This window comes from Pseudonaja textilis, chromosome 9 (assembly GCF_049901715.1).
Source record: "Pseudonaja textilis isolate UNSWEBS1 chromosome 9, rPseTex1.2, whole genome shotgun sequence".
NCBI classification, from domain to species: domain Eukaryota; kingdom Metazoa; phylum Chordata; class Lepidosauria; order Squamata; family Elapidae; genus Pseudonaja; species Pseudonaja textilis.
In genome coordinates, this window is record NC_141998.1 from 27194154 (window position 1) to 27214776 (window position 20623).

General features: G+C 54.6%; 2 protein-coding genes across 3 annotated transcripts; one reads left to right on the forward strand and one right to left on the reverse strand.

Annotated features, from left to right (window-relative positions):
• Positions 1-486: 486 nt before the first annotated feature.
• On the reverse strand, positions 487-20092 carry VPS11 (VPS11 core subunit of CORVET and HOPS complexes). 2 transcript variants are annotated; one of them, XM_087938715.1, is made up of 16 exons: positions 19704-20092; positions 19393-19484; positions 9201-9336; positions 8690-8853; positions 8331-8578; positions 7527-7728; positions 7074-7225; positions 6361-6547; positions 5637-5780; positions 5263-5451; positions 4698-4859; positions 4477-4616; positions 4174-4376; positions 3060-3231; positions 2540-2762; positions 487-2450 (listed from the first exon to the last, which is right to left on the reverse strand). In XM_087938715.1, exons 3-16 carry the CDS (start codon positions 9208-9210, stop codon positions 2286-2288), a joined length of 2361 nt encoding a protein of 786 aa, XP_087794841.1. In that variant the 5' UTR covers positions 9211-9336; positions 19393-19484; positions 19704-20092; the 3' UTR covers positions 487-2285. The 2 variants fall into 2 exon arrangements, with proteins under 2 accessions (XP_087794841.1, XP_087794840.1); XM_087938714.1 differs by lacking the exons at positions 19393-19484; positions 19704-20092 and adding exons at positions 9919-10065; positions 10160-10350.
• HYOU1 (hypoxia up-regulated 1) lies at positions 10553-20619 on the forward strand. Its single transcript, XM_026709090.2, has 24 exons — positions 10553-10743; positions 10961-11054; positions 11162-11240; positions 11498-11652; positions 11923-11999; positions 12599-12780; positions 13046-13161; positions 13338-13521; positions 13651-13785; positions 14038-14120; positions 14407-14539; positions 14658-14845; positions 15134-15272; positions 15533-15593; positions 15704-15786; positions 15999-16169; positions 16555-16745; positions 16840-16927; positions 17092-17214; positions 17752-17885; positions 18301-18385; positions 18808-19006; positions 19167-19250; positions 20075-20619. The coding sequence occupies exons 1-24, from the start codon at positions 10659-10661 to the stop codon at positions 20131-20133; spliced, it is 2928 nt and encodes a 975-aa protein (XP_026564875.1). The 5' UTR covers positions 10553-10658; the 3' UTR covers positions 20134-20619.
• The last annotated feature ends 4 nt before the right edge of the window (positions 20620-20623 follow it).

Genomic DNA, 20623 nt, shown 5'->3' on the forward strand with positions numbered 1-20623 from the left:
CGGCGAGGGAAGGGCCGCAGAGGGGCTCGCTCGAAGGGGCGGCTGGACAGGAGGGCCATAAGCGCCTCCCGTCCCTGTCCCGTTGTTCCCATTTCCTCGGACCGGATTTCAGTCGCCTTACTCCTGTTTCTACTTCTATTATTCTGTAAGCGATTGACAAGTCAAACAGATCCACGAAGTCTCCGTCCTGGCTGTATAGAATCTATGGTGGGGGGGGGGCGGTGAGGGGTACCGGAGGCTTCCGAGGCCAACGCCTGTGGCAGATCAAGGCCGCCGCTGCCAGGCGGTACCTGGGGAGGCCTTTGAAGGGCCCTAAAGACAAGCCCTCTGGGAGACCGAAGTGGTGACAGCCCTTGCGTTAAACTTCCCTTTGGTGCAAGAGGTTAACCAGGCCCGCGTCTGCTGCTTCTTTGCAGCCCCCGAAATAGCCCAAACCGAAGGCTGCTCAGAGATCATTTGCAATTTAGAAAAGAAAGGTACTGTAAATAAACCAGTAAATCCCTTTAATAGCCCCCTTGAGCTCATTCTGACATCAAGATGGGAGAATTTACAGGCTAGAGAATTTATCTGTTTCCTGCCTGCATCCGTGAACAAAACACACAGCATGAATTTTTGCTTTGGGCTGGACTATCCAAAACCTCAGGTCCCTTTCAGCTTCTCACAGGCAAGGACATCTGGTTTGCTGGCAAGGCTTCTGGTGGGAGGATGGGGAACCACAATACCTCCCGTGCTGCTGTTTCTACCAGAGATTTGAAGTTTGGGACTCCTTTGCCACAGAGGAGGCAGAACTAGACATTGCTCAACAATATACCTGGACACAAACCAAGGCTAGCCCTGCGCCCTCTTTTGTTTCTCGGGACCCAGGCAGGAAGACCCACCACCTCTCCAAAATCTCCTGGGAGTAGAAGTCCTGTGGCAGCTATAAACACGGTGTTTGTAGGATAGTTTCAAGTGCATCTAATACAACTCGCTGTGTGGCCAACTTGCCATGGACAAGTTACACTAACATCAAAGTAATGTTGGAGTAGAATAATTAAACAAAGGATGCAAAAGGGGAGACAAAATGAAATGTGAATGAAAAAATATTTTTAAAATTATTTTAAATTAAATTGTTAAATTGTCCCATGAGAGTTGTCCAGTGGTGCCTTGGCAACAGCGAGTTGTCCCATTCCGCTCCCAGAATCTGGAGGGATTGACCGGATTATATCTCGGTTACCCGATTTGGGATGCCGGGGAAGGAAAAGCGTTCAAATTTTTCTATTATTTGCCTTTGTATTAATCTCAATGTGTTTTCTTAAAACATTGTATCTCCACGCCAACTAGACAACAAATCTACTGCCCCATTTTGTGGCATCTCCTTGGTTAACTGGAGACTAGGTCTAAGCCACCATACCTAAAGCAAGGTAAAGCAAGCACATAAGCAAGGTGAACAAAAGCCAGGAAAAGCTCACGCAGGGAAAGCAGGTAAGGAGGAGCCAAGTTGTTAAAGAACCAAAAGAAAAAACGTCCCCTAAATCAGACAAAGGAAGTTGGGCCTGAGCACACGGGAAGCCCCTCCCTGAGCCCCACCAACAAAGCAAGGACCTTGGGAGATAAAACGGGTCCTGCCCGCCCGTGGGTGCGTGTGTACACAGAGATATACATTGCAATCAGTAAAGTTTGCTGTTATTTTAAATTAACTGGGTCTCCGTTGGTGATTCAAGAGTGGCAATTTCCCAGGGCTGAGAGCATGTGAGTGAGTGACCATAAGCTGAACGTGAGAGCAGATGGGTGGTCACTTGGAAAGCGCACCTTTGCCCCAGTGAGATTTCCCAACCACCCCCAAGCTGCCCCGTAGTTGGTGAGCCTCCAGCCCCGGGGCCCTCACCTCGCCTGGCCCTCGTGAAAGAAGGCCCGGAGGCAGGTGACAGCAGCTCCCTTTAGTCAGACATGCAGTCACACCAGTTTTTCCTCCCGCAGTTGAGGCTGCCATTGAGGCTCTGGCAGGCCTGGCTGGAGGTTCTGCTCAGGCCCCGCTTGAGAGCCAGGCAGGGCCCAGCCAGAGCCAAAGCCCGAGCCGGGCTGTTTTTGCCAGAGAGCCACCCACCCCTCCCTGCCCAGCCCTGCCTGGTGCCTGTCCAGGGGAGGAGGAGGAGCTGAGGTACACAAGCAGGCTTAATGTCCCTCCAGCCAAGTCCCCTTTCTCCCCTGCCCGCCTCTGTCTGGCATGGCGTTTGTGCTGAATGGGACGCGGTCTTTGCCAGTTCCCAGCGCCACAAAGTGAACACATCTGGACGAAAGGATTTCTAGGTGCTCCTCTTTGTCTTGACAAGCAGGTCCCGCTGCAAGCTTGCATCGAGCGCTGCGGCCGATTTGCTCGGAGGGAGGTCTGTGATGAGGGTGAGTTTGTTGAAAACACCACGGCCAAAATAATCGGCAACCACAGAGAAGCTGTCGTTGGAATATTTCAGCTGCCGGAGGCCAAAAGAAAAGGACGTTTGGCAGGGACAAGAATTGGCAGAGCCTGTTTACAAGCACCAGAGCCCGCCCAAGAACCCACCTGGTGCTGGAACTGGTCGTGCAGGTCCCGTTTCTGCTCTTGGGCACGGATCATGTCCATGACCTTCCGGTTCTCAGGGAGGCACGTGGGGCACTCCGACCCACTCTCCGAGTAGCTCTCGAAGCAGTGCTGATGGAAGGAATGGCCGCACAGGAAGTGCACCGAAGGCAGCTCCAAAGCACTGGTGCAGATGCTGCACTTTGTCTTCTGGAATATTTTGGGGCTAGAAGAAAGAAGTCATCAAACCTGGGCGCCCCCTTGGCACCTCCCCCAAACGCTGCTACAGCCCCCACTTCCCTTTGGCCTCTAAGCCTGGGTCGAGGACACTGCCCGCACTCCCACCCAGCAGTCAAAAGCAGCAGCCTCCCAGGGAAACAGGAATGCCCCCTCAACCTTTTTTCGCAGGAAATGAAGCCCTTCCGTTTCTGCACTACCTCAGCCGCAGGACAGGGCAATGGACAGGATCCGGGATGGAATCTGCAGGCTCTGAGACAGATCTAGCAGCAGGTTCCGTAGCTACCTTGTTTTCAGTTCCTCAATATCCTGGCGGATCCGCTTGGTCTCCTCCCGGTATTTCTGGATCTTTTGTTCATCCTGCTCTATCTGGCAACTTTGTCTCTGCAGTTTGCTGATGAGGTAATCCTTAATGACGGACAGGGTGGCCGTGGAATTGTGAGCCAAAGTCTGAACAACTAGAAAAGAGACACCCATCAGGACAGGAGAGAACAGGGGTGCAGCTGCAATCCTGCACCGCTTCGTCCACAATATGGATCGGAGCCAGAAAGTAGGAGCCCTGGTGGGAAAAACTGCAGCACTGCAGGCAAGCTCTGCCCACAGCCTGGAGTTTGATCCTGACGAGCGGAAGGTTGACTCGGCCTTCCATCCTTTTAAGGTCAGTGAAACGAGGACCCAGACTGTTGGCAGTAGTACGAAAATAACGCATGTATTGTAACCCCCCGAGAGGGCTGTGGAACCCTGTGTGGCAATACGTCAAAGTCTAAGTCCTGTCGCTATTGTGTGTGTTGCTGCCAGGCTACGTCTCAGCCATTTCAGCAACCCACCCCAAAACAAACTTAGGTGTTCCTGTATTGTCAAGATCACTTTGAAGCAACAAGAATAGCATAAAACACAGCATATAAACCCCACCCGCACCCCAATATCAGGGGTTCCCGCCTTTTGGAAGAAAGGAGTATTGTTTATCAACTGGGGGACATTACTAAAATACCCAGCTTTTTTTATCTTAAAATTCAACAAGGTACTTTCCAACTCCCTCGTCCACAGGCTGGCAGTGGGTCTCAGGGTTTGAGCCTCTCTCCCTCGAGGGCACTGCCCAGTGTGGAAGGAGAGGGGGAGCAGGGGCTGCCGTACAAGGGCAGAGCTGCGCAGTTGTGAGAATCCTCCAAGATGACCACAAATCAAAGCTTGATGACTGTTGTCAGTAGGACCAATTGTGCTGTGAATATTTTCCGCCCACATCTAACCCGTCTGTATGGCGAGCCCTTAATATCTGCGGAGCAGAAGTCGGCTCCCCGTCACCAACTTCCCAGGGTGGGCACGGGTAAGGGGCGTTTTCTTTGGCTCAGCTCACTGCCTGCTGTCGGCACCCTCACCCCAAAGGCAGAGCCTGGCCTCACCCAGCAAAGGCGGCATGAGATTTTTGGCTTCGATGCGTGCAAGCACAGCCGCCATGTACTCCTTGCAGTCCTCCTCCTTGTGGGCGAAGTAGCCGAGCGCTTGTTCCCAAAGACAGGCCTCTTGTTCCCCATACAGCTCACACACCTCCACCACCTTCCGGTACTGCCCGTTCTGCATGTGGTAGTGCATGATCTGCTGGAACCTGGGGGGGGAAGGCAGAGGGGGCAGCCAAGGGCTTGAAACTGGCCAGCCGTTCTCCTCCCCCTCCCCAAGGAAGGAAGGGCTCGCTCCTCTGCACTCACAGTTTGTGCTGCTCGTAGAGGTAGAGGATGCCATCCTTGAAGTTATGCATCTGGCACAAGACCAAGGCCTTATCGAAGACGTCCTGGAACTTCCCGCTCTTCAGCAGGAGGATGGTCTCATTGTGCAGCTTCTCCTTGATCTGGGAGGACCCAAGAGGGGATTCGCGGACGTCGGACTCACTCCAGAGCCTCCCAGGACGACCCACGCGCCCAGGACGTACCTGCGGATCTTGTTCGTGGGCCCAGTTCTGGAGACGGAGCTCCAGCAGGGTGTCGTATACCCCCTGCTTAGAGTCCGGCTGAACCTCGGACATGTGTTCTAAGAAAGTCTTCAGCTCCCTGGGGTTGTTAGCAAAGATGGGGATGAATTCATCGGGATTTGCCTGCATCATGAAACAGTGGGGGGAGCGGAAGGGGGTGAAAGCCAGAGAGCAAACTTTCTCCTAGACCCCAAGCAGATCCACCTGCCCCCAGAACACCAACATTTCCCCACAGGGAGCATCCGTTGGGCACAGTGGGAACCCCAGGACGCCTTGCAATGAAACCAGTGGGGGGAGAATAGAGTTGCTCTACTGGGCAACAGCACAAAGACGACGCTGAGATTTTTGTGCCCTGCCTGTGGCTTCCCACTTGGCCAAGACTACACACCAATTAGCACCCCCGACCCCTGGATCTGGCTTCCTCTTGTTTGAAAGCCCTTCGGCCCCATTCCTCGGGCAAATGGTATTGTGCCCCAAACCCCGCTCCCGCCTGCCCCTTCTCCCTCCGCCAGGCCTCAGCCCATACCCTCCGCTCTGGCAGCAGGCCGGACCCCTCTGGCTCTTTCGTCGGCCGATAGTCTGTGCAGAGGATCTTCAGCAGCTCAGTGGCTTCGTTGGGGGTGTGATGCATGAGGATCTTGCCGTAGCGCTTCATGTTACTCTCAGCCTGCTCGAAGGGCAGCTTGCCGATATAACGCAGGGCCTCCTGGAAGTTCTGCAAGACCCAGGAAGCAGGCCGTGAGGAGAGTTTTGCCTGTGTTTGCCTTTAAGCGGGGGGTGATTCTTCTCCAGACTGAGCCATTTCAGACCAGGCTTACGGTCCCAATTTCCCCTCCTTCCTAGCATCCAACATCCTTGGCTGCCAAACAAGCAGTCCAGAAGCAATCAGGCTGGCCTCACCTTGATATCTTCCAGCTGGATCTTCAGGTACCACTCGTGGTGCTTGTGCTTCTCAGCCAGGTACACAGCATGTGAGTAACAGCCTGCCTGGCGAAGCACCTTGATAGCTGTCTCCACGTCAAAGTGCACCTCGCTCTCGCTGGTCTACAGAAGGCCCAAAGGGAACGGAGTCAACCCTGGAAGCTCCCGACTGAGCCAGCTAAGCCTTCTGCCCAAATGTCTGGACTGCAAAGCAGGAGGAAGGCCTTCCCTGCTCACCCTCTTCAAAGTTAGACCCAGAAAGAACCAATCCCTAAAGAGAAACTCTACTTTAGTCATCCCATCAGTGGAAGGGAGAGCATGACTGTTGTTTCTTCCCTTGCAAAGGCAGGTTTTCTAAAGTTTCCTCATTCCAGGGCTGAAGTGACATCCCCACCGGAGGGAGGATGCATCGTGTGTCACAAGGTTTTCTATATTTGCTCCAAGAAAACTCTAGCCCATCGGGCAACTCAGGCAGAGAACAGAGATTACTATATACCTATAGTATATAGGAAAGGACATCCACACAACCTATACGTAAAGGACATCCGCACAACCAGTCTACTTGAAAGCTGATTAGCATAACCCCGCCCTGCCAGAAGAGACACGGTTAAAAGCCAGGGACTTCCATCCATGGAAGCGGTTCATAGAGAAGGGCCATTTGGTATCTAGGAGGAAAAGCCCTGAGGTGCCTTTGTCCCGTCACCTTGATGAACTCCTCCAGCTTGGAGATGTCCTTCAGCTTGGTATAGCAGTTCAGCAGCAGGGTGGTGTGGTCCGCGTTGGCCAGTGACTGCAAGTGGAGCATCTGCAAGTAGGCGGTCAGGTTGTGTATCCGCTGAGCGTCCAGGAACTTGCGGATGACGTAAGATGGCTCCAGCTTCCCAATCGTGCTAAGAAAAGAGCACAAGTCCCAGTTGCTGGGATTAAAACGATGCAGGTCACAAACAAGAGAGCAGCTACCACCATTGGCGCCACTGCAGAGGAGGCATCAATCGAAGGGTTTCATCAGTCCAAATCCTCTTTCAAAACCACCCTGCTAAAGATACTCCCACCCTGAGTTGCTGCACGCTGTAGATCTCCAAACTCCATATCTGTTTACATCCTAGGCAGTTGTTCCATTTATTTGAGGAGGAGGAAACAATTCTCTCACTAGCCAGGACCCATCCAGCTTCCTTTCTGACCTTTCTCGGGATATTGATGCTCACTGGAAACATCAATTTGCAGTTCCATTTGGACAGATTTGCCATCTTGGGAAGCCCCCTCTTAGCATGACAGCAAGAGAAGCACGCGAGAAGATGCAAATTAGTTGGATGCTAACCCAGCTTTGCGAGCCCAGAGGAGAAGCCTCGTCATCAGTGCCAAGCCCCATGAACGAGGGAGGCCAAATCTGCGCCCTAATTCTTTAATGTTACCTACCGGAGGTACTGCTGAATAGCACCATCATGGTTGCCCTTATTGTACAGGTGATCTCCGTATTGGCGAAAGATCTCAGACAACCCATCGCTGTCCAGGTGGTGACTTTTAGCCAGGTTGATGGCCATTTCAAAAAGGTTCTTCTTGAAGAGCATCTGTTATCAAAGGAAGCGGTGGTTCAAGAAAGGTTCCAGAGGGTCCAGCCAAAGCTGCTCTATCCAGTGGTTTGCAAGAGGCAGTGAGGATATTTAGACTGTCAAGTCCACCCATCTCCTCAGAGCCTGGTATGGATGCTGGTGTGGAAAGAATTCTGCAACGGGCAGGCCTTAAGGCATCTGCCCTCACCCCCACCCGCACCCCAGGACCAGCTCAGGGCATGTGCTGCAGCTCTTTGGCCAAGAGCCCCTCTATCTCTGCCCCAGGGAGCTCCAGAAAAAACAGAGAAGGGCCTCTTGCCTCCAGTTTGGTCTGCGTATCCTTCTCCTGAAGCACATGGAGTTTCCCGTCCCTCGTCAACACGTAGAGGCATCCCCACTCGGCCAGGACATCCACCACATCATCAAACACAGAGCTGTAGGCAATGAACTTGTTGCCCAGGTCATAAATATTCAGGATCTGCTTGTCAGAGTTTTGTGCATCTCCTCCAGTAAACTCAGATCTGGAGCAGAGAGGAGGAACGAGCAAAGTACAAGCTTGCAAGTTACGTTTAAGCTATTCAACCAAAAAGGACCTAAAATAAAGAGACCGTGAACTCATTCGTGTGTCCTCAATAAAGGAAGAGTTCGCAGAAGCTCTAGCTGCAGCCTTAGCCGTAGGACACCAGCCTGCAGGCTTCCAAAGAGTAATGCCAACAAGGGGCTGCACTCTTTGAAAAAGGGAGGGATGCATTTAGCAGAGACAGTGGGCTGTCCTAGACTTCTTTCTAAGCGTAGATACAGGCATCGAATGATTTCATAAACTGATACCTCAAATCTTACTGAAAACTACGTGTGATTCCAAAATCAGTCATGTGCTTTTAGGTACCTAGTGGCAATTATATTCTCCATCAATTATTTACAACTCTCAGAAAATGAGGAGTTCCAACCCAATCTGGAAAGCAAAGCTGAAACTGTTCAGCTACTTATGGGGAAATGAAAGACAAGAATGCTCATTAGAAATACAAATTACTACCACGGTTAGGGATGTTCAGAAACATACCTGTATTTAGAGGTATTTCCTCTAAATGTCCAAAGCACCATCCCAGCAATAAAACAAACTTACTTGGGAGATACTTTCCAATCCTTGGACACAATGACCAGATAGCCTCGATACCAGTGGACAATCAGTTTTTGACCCTCAAAGGCAAAGCAAGGTCCACGCTCATCTGGCTGGTACAGATAGACACATTCATCTCCTGCCACTATAAACTGGAGGTCCTGGGAGGGATCACTGAGCGTGGAGCAGCGCAGTCCACAGCCACGCATGTCCAGTTCTAGCAGTGGACAATCCTTCACCGAGAGTGTGTAACACTGCAAAGCCAAGGAAAAGGGCAGCTGTGAGAACAGAAACCCAATCAGGCGAAGTGTGGGTCAAAACCGAGTTCTACCACATCCTCACTGCCCCACAGACCAACAGCCTACCTGGATTTTCTCAGTGGTAGCCACAAACAGATGAGTGGTTTTGCTTGATTGGCGAAACACAAGCCCAGTAACTGGATGGCCTCCTTCGTGGAGGACTTGAGTTTTGCTATGCCGATCCCTTGTAATGTCCCCCTTGATGAGCACCACACTCCCATCCACGAAGCCTATGAGAAAGAAGGAAACAAGATCCAGAGACCAAAAACATTCTCCACTTCTTCTTCTTCTTCTTCTTCTTCTTCTTCTAAGCTGAACAGACCTTCGGGTGACCTGTTCCATACCACCTAACACCAGAATTAGATCTGGGAACAAACTGGCAACCAAGGTAGCCCACAGTGCTGCATTTCGCACCAGCTGACATTTAGGGATTTTCTCCAGGGGCCCCATGTACAACTTTTAATCGTAACCTACTTCAGGTTTTAAAAATATTTTTGCTGACCGCCTCTCCAAGCATTTCTCTTCCCAGTTCACTTTCCGATTAATGTTTGGAATACACAATAGCAACTCTAGTTACCAATAGCCATGAAGTTGAGATTTTCATGGACGGTGAGACAAGATACCAGCGTGAGTTTATTGCCTGGTATTGCAGGGAAAATCCTGGTGCACTGAGGTGTCCCACCATCACGTTTCTCTAAATTCCAGACTTTGACCTACAAATAATCACAAAGAGATTGTTAGGGAAACTGTCTTGCAACCAATATAGGCATGTTTGGACTGGTAAGTTTTGCAAGAGGTTTTTTGGCTTGCATATTTTGCCTTTATAATACCCCCTTTTAACTGTATCCTTGTTATTTAGATTGACTAGTCTTATTACTCTGTCTGGAAGCAAGGTAACAGGCCTTGCTTATGCAGACGTTAGGACAAAGCGCCCAGAGCAGGGGTTCCCAACCTGGGGTGCGAGACAATATTCCAGGGCAGGCGAGAAAAGTCCAGGTAAATAATAGAATATTGGCTATATGTTGGCATTTTTATTTATTTTTTATTTCAGGGGGTGCGAGGTTCGAGTGAAATTTCTTTAGGGGGTGCGGGGCGAAAAAAAAGGTTGGGAACCACTGGCCTAGAGGATTTGAGAGGCGGAAGAGGTGAACAGGTTGGTGTGGAAGTCAATGGAGAAGCCGCTCAGGAGGGAAATCTCTTGACCAGCGCAGAGACCGTACAGGCAACCAGCGGCAGAAAAGCAGGTTTCAAGCCCCCGGCAGGCAAAGCGGGCCCGCTCCGCTCCCGCAGCTCACCAGGGGGTTGAGCCCGGCCTCCTCCTCGCCCACCGACACCAGGATGCTGTGCTGCTTCAGCTGGAAGAGGTGCGTCACCCGCAGCTTGTAGGCCTGGAAGCTGCTCAGCTCCAGCGAGCGCGGCAGGAACCAGATGTGCCCTTCCCAATGTGGGCTGCGGTTAAGGGCCGTCCACCGAAGACCGCCCGCCGCCGCCCGCCCCCCCGGACGCCCGCCCCGCCGGCCCCAGCCTCGGAAGGATATCCCCGAAGACCAGGCTGCCCCTGCCCGAGTCGCAGACCACGATGCCCGGGGGGAGCAGCACCGGGGTCCCGTCGGAGTCCGTCAGCGGCTCCCGGTCGAAGAAAGCGAAGCGCCGCCACTGCAGGTAGGCCGCCATCTTGGCGGAGCGGGAGGGGCTCGCGGCGGGCGGGTGACGGAGAGCCACTTCCGCAGGCCCGCCGCCCCGCCGCGGGGGCTCTTGGGGACTGGAGTTCGGTGGGGCCACGCCCCCGGATGCTCCTCCGGCGGGGGCGGGCGCCGGAGAAGCGCGACGCCGGGGACGTGGACCAATGGCGTTGTGCGGCGGGTGGCCGCTCCAATGAGCGCCCGCCGCGTCTGGCTGGAGGCGCGTCGGTGCCGCCGCGGAAGGAGCAGTTCGGCCGAGGGAGGCACGCCGTGCCGGCTGCGGACATTGCACGGGACGCCGCTCGCTCGCTCCGCCACCAGCCGAAGAAGCCGAGCCGCCTTGCTTCGTCCGGATGGCTCCCGCGGCCCGGAGGCCCCGCCTGCCGCTCCTCGGCCGCCTGGTGCTGGCGGCGCTGGCTTGCCTGCCCGCGCTCTCCGGTGAGCGTCTCCGCTGAAGAAGCGGCCCCAACCGTCGCGGGCCCGGCCCTGCCCTGGCGAGCCAGGCGCGGGAGCCTTTCGGCCGGGCTTGCGGCCTGCGGGGCAGGGGAGGGGCGGGGGCCCGGGCGGAGAGCTGGGCGCCCCCGGGAGTGGGGGGGCGTGCGGGGGCGGCGCCCTCGGCGGAAGAACCGGAGCCAGCGAGGCTTTTGTGCTGCAGACTCCCTGGCTGTGATGTCGGTGGACCTGGGGAGCGAGTCCCTGAAGGTGGCGCTGGTCAAGCCCGGGGTGCCGATGGAGATCGTCCTGAACAAGTGAGCCCGGGAGCCCCCCCCCCCCCCCCCCCCCCGGGCCTCAGCTGGAAGCTCCCCGCTTGGTTGGGGAGACTCACCGGCCGGCCTGTCTGCCTTGCTCGCTCTAGGGAGTCGCGCAGGAAAACCCCCGTGGCTGTGGCGCTGAAGGAGACCGAGCGGCTCTTCGGGGACAGCGCAGCGGGAATGGTGAGCCCTGCCAGCCCCCTGGATCCTCTGCTCTCGGGCGGCACTCGGGCTCTTCCTGCCCTGCCCGGCCCGGCCGTTCTTCTTTTCCCCCTGCTCCCGTCACTAAGCAGCTCACAGGCTCTCCTGGCCTTTGGGGTCCCCACTGCAAAATGCAGGGCCAGGTTTGCCACTTGGAAGTGGCTCCACCTGAGCCTTATTGGGAGGAGAAAGCACTGCCGCCACTGAGCATTGGGTGTTGTGGCCCTTTCATTTTACAGGCTATGAAAACTCCAAAGCTCACATTCCGCTATTTCCAAGACCTTCTGGGCAAACATTTTGACAACCCCCAAGTGGCTCAGTACCAGTCGTGGTTCCCAGAGCATCGGCTGGAGAAAGATGCAAGGAGGGAGACGGTCATCTTTAGACTCTCAGAGTGGGTATCTCTCCCTGCTCGGACACAACGACCAAGTTGAGCCAGAGAGTTTTGTACCTGCGGGAAATAAGTCCTGCGTTTTGTTCATTTTTTTCCCCTTCTGGGCATTAAGCGCCTGTTGGAATAACTGTGGTGGGAGGTAGGCACTTGCCTGTCATCGTTGTTCAAGGAATGGGATGTGAACCAGTTGCAGTTGTACGGATAAAGTCTTGCTGCGAAACGTATTTCTACGAGCATCTTTAACGACTCGATCGTTTTTATTCTTTACAGCAAGTTGCAATATTCTCCAGAAGAGATGCTGGGTATGGTCCTGAATTATTCTCGGGCACTGGCTGAGGACTTTGCAGGTTGGAATTGCTTTTGTGTGTACATGGAGGCATGAGAATTTACTTTTGGGGATGGATGTGAGTGAAAGGCTGGGGAAGTGATTCTCCGGGTAGTGTTATTTTTTTTTTCTGTTAGTTCCATCTAGAAGTACAGAGCAATGAGATTAGGATACAATACTAGATTGCTTACTGGGCTTTTTCCCTGAAACGTTAGGAAGAGGAAACAAGTATTTTCAGGGTCAATTGCATCCCTTTGCAATGTTCAATCTTTTGGAAAGGGGGTGGGGGTTCCTTCTCTTCTGGAAGACCAAGTGTCTTTGCAATCAATTTTAGTGAGTTTGCAATCAACTTTAACATTACTTTAACTTTATTGCAAGCTTTTAACAGCAACTTACCAAAAGTGCTGCAAGCATTGCGCAGTTTTAGATCTTTATTTTATTGCTGATAATGTTTGAGTTGTTTTTAGCAATAATGTTGTGTTAGCTGGCTAGTATATTGCTGAAATGAGACAAGCGTTGTAAATAGATCCATTTTCAAATTGGCCTGCAAGCGAAGTAAAGGACAATAAGTTAAAAGGTATGTGAACTGCGTTTAACTAGCTGCTTTCGCTATTCCTTCAGAGCAACCAGTCAGAGATGCAGTAATCACCATCCCTGCATACTTCAACCAAGCAGAGAGGAGAGCCGTCCTGCATGCAGCCAAAATGGCCGATCTTAAGGTTCTGCAGCTCATCAATGATAACACCGCTGTGGCGTTGAACTATGGCGTCTTCCGGAGGAAAGACATCAATGCCACAGCTCAGGTGGGTTGGGCCAGGGAGGTTGGTGGGGCAAACTGGATGGTGCACTATTCAGGGACAGCGGTCTCTTTCCCAGTTTCAAGATGAAGCTTTTGTGGATTTATTGATTATGTGCCATCAGGACTGACTCTTAGCAACCACAGAAGTCGACTCTTTTCAGGGAGGTCTGTTCCCAACCTGGTTCAGGAATAGGCGCATCCCTTTTCTAGAGGAACCTTCTGAATGACTCTTCCAGGGCCTTTGAAGTGCCACATTTTTCTCTTTTCAGAACATCATGTTCTACGATATGGGGGCAGGAAGTACCACCTGCACCATTGTAACCTACCAAACTATGAAATCCAAGGACTCGGGGGTCCAACCTCAGCTGCAGATCAGGGGTGTTGGGTAAGAATTCCTGTTTGAAGCCTGATCTCTCATCTTCTGGCAAGGCAGAAGGAAAGAGATGTGCAAAGAAGTCAGACGTTTGAGGGAAGGCCAAGCCTTAGGGGTGGGGGGAATGGAGTCCGAGGAGAGGACGAAGCTCCCACCAACGTCCTTCTCCCTTGGCTGTTTTCGCTCAGCTTCGATCGGACGCTGGGAGGCCTGCAGATGGAGCTGCGCCTGCGTGACCACCTGGCCAAACTCTTCAATGAGCAGCATCCGGGCAAGGATGTCCGGCAGAACCTCCGTGCCATGGCCAAGCTGCTGAAGGAAGCCAACCGGGTGAAAACAGTGTTGAGTGCCAATGTGGACCACATGGCTCAGGCAGGTGGCGCCCAGAGCTCTTGACTGCAGCCAGGCGCAAGGGGCCTAGGGTTGGCAGCTCGGTGAAGCGGGTGGCTTGGAGAAGAAGGGGAGCCTCCCACGCCGGTTCTCAGGTTCTCTTCTTTCCAGATTGAGGGTCTGTTGGATGACATCGATTTTAAGGCCAAGGTTTCCCGACAAGAGTTGGAGAATCTGTGTTCTGACTTGTTCGAGCGGGTGGCAGGCCCCGTCTGGCAGGCCCTCAGTAGCGCTGAGATGAGCCTGGTAGGTACAGGAGGGATGGGATGCAACCTTTGGGGGTCACAGGGCTCCACCAGTTATTACCGATGAAAGGGGCCGGATTGCACAGCAGCTGCTCCTTCTGCTTGGAAAACATCACTTTGTTAACCGGGATACGTTCTTGTTTCTGACTGAACGCCGCCCTCAGTTAGAACTACACCCAGGATTTGTCCATGTGATGGCAAGGCTCGGCCTGCCTCCTAAAACCGGCTCTGTGCCTTTTTCTTCCCCTCTCAGGATGAGGTTGACCAAGTGATCCTCGTTGGAGGGGCTACCCGAGTGCCGAAAGTGCAGGAATTTCTGTTACAAGTGGTTGGCAAGTAAGGCGGCTTCCTTGGCCTCCTCCCCACTGCCACCTTGGGTGGCTGAGCATGGAGCCCGTCGCACCTCATCCAAGGCATCCCTCCTGGGTCGCCCCACTCCTGGCTGGCCTGAGAACCCGGGACTTGCAGGCATGGAGACTGAGGCCAGCTCTTTCCTGGGGACACTCCACCCCAGGCATTATCTCCTGTGAAATGGGGTGTAGCTAACAATGGGGTGGGGAGGGGGGGCTGACCTTCACTTGACTGGCAGAGCAGAGGGGCACAGCATCTCCATCTCCTCCAGGGAAGAGCTGGGGAAGAACATCAATGCTGATGAGGCTGCTGCGATGGGTGCCGTCTACCAGGCAGCTGCTCTGAGCAAAGCCTTCAAGGTGAAGCCCTTCGTTGTCCGTGACGCAGCCATGTACCCGATCCAGGTAAGGGCAGGTAGAGGTGGCCATCGGGCGGCCATCGGGGAATTAACTGGGCCACTTTCTAGAGTGGCAAAGAGAGCAAGCAGGCCGCCTTCCCCGCCCCCCCCCTTCCTTCCCACAGGTCGAGTTCACTCGGGAAGTCGAAGAGGGGGACGAGTCCAGGAGTCTGAAGCACAACCGGCGCATCCTCTTCCAGCGCATGGCACCGTATCCTCAGCGCAAGGTGATCACCTTCAACCGCTACACAGACGACTTCGAATTCCAGGTCAACTATGCCGACATGAGCTTCCTGAGCGAAAGTGACCTACGGTGAGGGCAGTTCTAGGCCGACTTGGGGGTGGGGGAGGGGGGCAGCAGCTTTTGCCTGCGTAGCTCCCGGGGGAGAAGAATGCCCAAGACGTGGGTGGAAACCCCGCCCTCCACCTGGCCCGACGTAGTGTGTCCCCTCCGCTCCTTTTGGGACCTGCAGGCAGTCGAGGGAAAAGATCCATGCCTGGCTTGTGTAGGGGTTGGGCATCTCACCGGCAGAGCTGGAAGCGGGCTGCAGAATGAGGAGGGGCCTCACTGCCCCCCCCCCCCGTGTCCCTCTTGCCTCAGAGCCTTTGGGTCCCTGAACCTCACAAAGGTGAAGCTGCGCGGTGTGGGGGAGAGCTTCAAGAAGCACCCGGAGTACGAATCCAAAGGCATTAAGGCTCATTTCCACATGGACGAGAGTGGCGTGCTGAGCCTCGACCGGGTAAGTCACGGGGGCCTTTGACCTTAGGTCGCGTCACATAAGCGACGCTGGTTACCCTTTTTCTATTGTGGTCTGCTTGGTGAAAGCTTTCCCGGTGGTTTCCATGTGTTTATTTCTTTCAAAATGACAGGAAACTTTCCTGTCACATTCAGCCGTCATGATTGGGGAGGGGTTGAAAGGCCAAGGGCCACAGGTTGCCCGTACCTGGAGCCTCCAGCTCCAGCCCACACTGCAGGTGTGTTTTTCCTGCCCCCTTCCAGGTGGAGTCTGTATTTGAGACTGTGGTAGAGGAGAAGCCAGAGGAGGAATCCACACTCAGCAGTAAGACCTTCGGCTTGGCGGGTGGTTGGGACAGGGGTCAGCAGGAGCTCCGGCCAAGACCCTCGGCCTTGTCCGAAGCGCTTCTGAGGCCTGTTTCTCCTCCTGGGCAGAGCTTGGAAACACAATCTCCAGCCTGTTTGGAGGAGGCAGCCCTGGGCCAGAAGCCCCTGAGAACGTGAAGGAGGCTGTTCCCGTGAGTAAGGGCTGGAGCCTGACGCGGGCTGGGCTGCAGTTACTACCCACAAGGCGGGGTGGGGGAGGATTCAGGGCCCCCTGTGCATGGGCCTTTCGGGAAGCTGGTTTGGCCATGGGGTTTACGTGGGCTTGGGCTGGCTCTCCACACGGCTTGGCTGAGCTGCCTGGCTTTGCAGAAGCGTCAGGGCCCCTTGTGGTTTTCCACCCCAGGAGGAGGAAGAGGCTCAAGTGGAGTTTGGGAGAGACAACCAGAAGGACCAGGCCAAGCCTGCGAGTGAGGAGGGTGAGAAGCAGCCACCCAGCTCCCAGGAGAAGCCTGCCGGAGAGGCTCCTGCCCCTGAGGGCCAGCAGGAGGAGGCTGGAGAAAAGCCGGTGTCCAAGGTGAGGCCTCCCTTCTTTTCTGGCAGGGGTGGGTGGGAGGGAGACTTTCATGGAGCGAACGAACCTCATGTCCAAGCGGAGCGGAGCCACTGGCGTCTCCCCGACCGGGGCCACATTTCATCAGTGGGCTTGTCCGAATCCTCATCTCCTCTTGAGGCCTGATATTGATCCACATTGGCTCTCAGACCGCAGGCGCTTCCATGGCCCGACTGGCCCCACAAGGGGGCACCTGCCCCCGCCCCCATAAGCGACACCCGCTGTGTGACCCAGCGAATGCAGGGCTCACGGAAGCGAAGTGTTCTGGGGACTTAGTCCTAGAGGCAGAGTAGAACCCAAAGAAAAAAAGGAAAAGGGAGCAACTGGAAACGTCGTCGTTCCAATCTAGGAAGCCCCAGATCAAGCAGAGGCCGGAAAGGGGGAGGGCCCCGCTGTGAAAAGCCCCGAGGTGGCAGCCGTGCCGGTGGAGGAGGAGAGGAAGGCCAAGAAGCAGCGGCTGGTGGAGGAGATCGCAGTGGAGCTGGACATGCACGACGTGCTGGACCTGTTGCCGGAGGAGTTGCAAAGCTCCAGCCAGAAGTAGGTGGGGGGCTCAGCCCCTCCTCCTCCTCCTCTCGCCTTTGGGGGGATGGGCAGCCTGGGCCTTTGCCCTTCTCACCTCGCCCAACCTCAGGTTGCAGGAGCTGACCGAAAGGGACCTGGAGAAGCAGGAGAGGGAGAAGTCAGCCAACAGCCTGGAGGCCTTCATTTTTGAGACCCAGGTACGAGCGTAGGATCTATTTGAAGAGCCCGGCGGATCTCCTCGGACGCTGTCAAGAAGCCGCGGTTCCTTGGCCAGCCAGGAGGAAACGGGGGCAGCTGCCTGAGGGACACCTTCCCCCAGGTGCCCTTCTTCAGAAAAGCGGGTCCTTCTCGTGCTCTGCAGGACAAGCTCTATCAGGAGGAGTACCAGTTTGTGGCAACTGAAGAAGAAAGGGAGGAAATAGCCAGGAAACTGAGCGAAGCTTCCAGCTGGATGGAAGACGAGGGCTATACAGCCCCAACAAAGGTGAGACGTCGCCAATGCAAAGACGAGGAAGAACCCGCTGGTGGCTCTGCGAGGCTGGACCAGGAAGATGCAGGCAATATGTGGGCCTCCAGACCCTTCTGGCCTCCAGTTCCCAACTTCCCCCGTTACTGGCCATGCTGGTGGGGCCAGTTGAAAAGGGGAGTTCACGCAGTCCCTTCAAAGGGTAGCTGGGCGGGTGGGGCTGCTTAGGATGCCCTTTCCTCGTCAGGGGAGCTCGCAGGAAGAGACTGCGCTGCCTCAGCCCAGGGTGGGTCGGGCAGACCAGCGCCGTGGCCCGTGGCCCGTTGTGTGCTGGCACCCCCTCCATGACAGTTGCCACAAAAAGCCTCGTCCATGAGGCCACTATTATTGGCACATATCTGACCAGCTCTCCTGGCATTGGTGTTGCTGAGACCTGGTCCATTGATCGTGGTCTATGAGCTGCCTCTGGCTTGCGTGGGCGGCTCCTGCCATATCAGAATCCCCCCAGGGATGGCTTTGTGCCGGGCTCCATTTCCTCTCTGTTGCGATTCCCAGGAGCTGAAGGAGAAGCTTTCTGAGCTGAGGAGGTTGTGCCGGAGCCTCTTCTTCCGCGTGGAGGAGAGGAGGAAGTGGCCAGACCGCCTGGCTGCCCTGGAGAGCCTGCTGAATCACTCCAGCATTTTCCTCAGGTAGGAAGGAGGCAAGCCAGGGCCCTTCCCCCCACCCCCCACTTGGGGGAAGCTTCCGCTTCTGCAGCTGGGGCTGCGCATGTCCAGAGTGCTGATGCAGCCCTGCAGCTTTTTCCCCCTTCCGTAGCCTTTCAGGGATTGTGAATTGATTCTGTGAGCAGAAACTAGAAAAGGGATTTCTGGGAAAGGCTTCAAATTGTGGGGCCTCCGACTGCTGACTTAAATCAAACTGCAGTTTTATTAGCAAAAATAGATGGTGAGCTCTTAAGTCCAGCCTGCTGGCTTGAAAGAAGCACTTCCCAGCAGCACCAGCTGCCCTCTCCCTGGTACAGTTGAGGAGGAGGACTGCCACCTGTGCCAGAGGCACCTGCGCCTTTGCTTCAGGCAGGTTGAGCCCCTTCCCTGCTCCTTTCAGGGGGGCCCGAATGATCCCGGAGCCTGATCAGATATTCACCGAGATCGAGCTGAGCACGTTGGAGAAAGCTATCAATGAGACGGAGGTAAGTGCAGCCACGGGAGGCACCCGCAACATCGGGGATTCCAGCCCCAGGGAAAGGGGGCGCCTTTGGAGGGCCCCCCAAAAAGGAGAGTGGCACAACAGCTGCCTGTTTCGAGAGCCGCACTTAATCCCGAAAAGCCCAGGTGGCTTCTGCTCCACGACCCGTTGGTGCTCTTCCTGTCTCCGAGTTCCCTCTTTGGGGCAGGAGGCCAGTTCCCCAAGGTCACCTGGCTCCACACGGCATAGCCAGGATTTGTGCCCAGTCAGATTCCTCAGGTGGCCCTGTTGAATTCTACTGCCACCGGCCTTTAACCTTACATGAAATGGTAAAAAGCGGCTATAATATCCCTCGGGAGGATCTGCAGTGGTGGCATTCCCAATGTGAAGACGGCCAGGAGCCGAATGCTGGTTGCCTTTTCCCAGGTGTGGAAGAACGAGACGCTGGCTGAGCAGAACAAGCTGCCCCCCACCGCCAAGCCCATTCTGCTTTCCAAAGACATTGAGGTGAAGATCGCAGGCTTGGACCGGGAGGTGCAGTACCTTCTCAATAAGGCCAAGTTCACCAAGCCCAAGAAGAGGGAGAATGGCAAGAGCCCCCCTCCCAAGCAGGAGACTCCGGAAGGTGAGCAGGAGTCCTGGACTGGAGCCAGAGCAGCCCTCGGGAGCCCTTCGGGTGCCTTTACTAGACTGCCCGCTGGGTGAGGGGAGCGAGGGAGGAGGGCCGCCTTCGCTGCGGAAAGGCTTCTGCTCTCCACAACTGTGGTTTTCTCTGCCAAGAGCAGATCGACCGGAAGATGCCAGCCCAGCCAAGGAGCCCCCCGTGGAGGAGGAAACGCCACTGGGCAATGAATTGGACCCAGACGGAGGTAAGGAAACCCAGATGGAGGAGGAGGAGGGAGCCTTTCCTTGGGTCAGACTGGAGTCCAGGCACCAGATGTCCACATTCACCCAGAGCCACAAGCGCGACAGCACAGCCGTGGCGCTTACCTGTAGTCCTCCCTCACTGACCTTGTTACCAATGTCCGTGAAGGTCTGTCCATCGCACCCCCCCAGGGCCACATGATCACAGTTTGCTGCCTCTCTTGATGGCTTCCCCCAACCTAAATCCGTGAGGGAGCCCTCAGGGAAGATCCCACGTTGCTCTGGTCAGTTTCCCCAGCCTCCTGGGGCTTGCACTGACCCACAGCCTCTTCTCACCCATGCTAGCGCTGGGCCCTACTTCCCACGACCTCTCTGTCCTCGTCCTTCCTGTCGCTCCACCCCCCTGCAGCCCTCCCAGGCTTCTCACCCTGCCACTTCCCAGTTAACGACCCATTTACCTTGCAGTTAGGACAATAATTGGTCATTGCAGCCACCTTGCTCAGTATCAGCAGTCCCCATCCCAAAGGCCATGGTAACCAGAAGAGTACCTCTATCATTTCCAGCACGGTTAACATGCCATGCAGATGATGGGAAAATGCTGGTTGAATGAATGTTGTGCAAAGCTGCTTAAGTGGGCTGGAACTGGCAGGAGCTGGGCACAATCTGGGCACTCTGCATCCCAAGGAGCCTCTTGATTGGCCAGAGATCACGTGGGGGTGGGGACTCTCGTCCTGCGACAGCAAAAGGCCAGCGGGAGGTTTTTGAGAATGTTTCCTGAGATGCTTGCATCTGAACATTTAACATTTGGTTGTTTTTGTCTTTAACGTAGGCCCACAAACAGATAAGACTGCAGAAGCAAAAGAGACCAGAAAAAATGATGAATTATAACACTTCCTCAAGTCCCTGTGTGCATCATCAACATCTATTTATTTACAGTTAATTTTACTGTTTTTACGATGGACATGGTTAGTGGAACATGGCACAAACTGATGACAAAATAGAGGTTGTATTTTTTTCCCCCTTTTTCTTTGGGGATTTTGTTCTTGCTCATTTGGAAATTTTGTGCTGTATCAACCCCTTTCTTTAAAGATGACTTTCAGCTCTTGGGAAATGTTTGCAAGGTCTGACCCCAGCTTTTTCCTGGGACCAGCATTTTTGAGCAATGGATTAAATCTACCTGGATTTCTCTAGGACACAAGTGCAGCATACCTGCTCTGGGCTCTGCTTTTGATGCAGAAAGCAGGCCCTGCGGCACCTCTCCTTGTCTGGAAAACCTGCTCATCCTACTCTCCGCCGGTGGCCGCTGCTATTGCTGTCTTTGTTCTGCAGCTCCATGTCACAAAGTCAGGTGTAACATAAATGGGTAGGCAATAATGGT

Excerpts from the sequence above, each read along its gene's own strand:
- VPS11 (XM_087938714.1), bottom strand. The coding sequence starts at position 10,297 with ATGGCGGCCTACCTGCAGTGGCGGCGCTTCGCTTTCTTCGACCGGGAG. Across the intron at positions 8,579-8,689 it reads CTACCACTGAGAAAATCCAG|TGTTACACACTCTCGGTGAA; the intron begins GTAGGCTGTTGG and ends TTGGCTTTGCAG. Across the intron at positions 4,377-4,476 it reads CTCTACGAGCAGCACAAACT|GTTCCAGCAGATCATGCACT; the intron begins GTGAGTGCAGAG and ends TTCCCCCCCCAG.
- HYOU1 (XM_026709090.2), top strand. The coding sequence starts at position 10,659 with ATGGCTCCCGCGGCCCGGAGGCCCCGCCTGCCGCTCCTCGGCCGCCTG. Across the intron at positions 12,781-13,045 it reads ACATCAATGCCACAGCTCAG|AACATCATGTTCTACGATAT; the intron begins GTGGGTTGGGCC and ends TTCTCTTTTCAG. Across the intron at positions 13,162-13,337 it reads CTGCAGATCAGGGGTGTTGG|CTTCGATCGGACGCTGGGAG; the intron begins GTAAGAATTCCT and ends GTTTTCGCTCAG.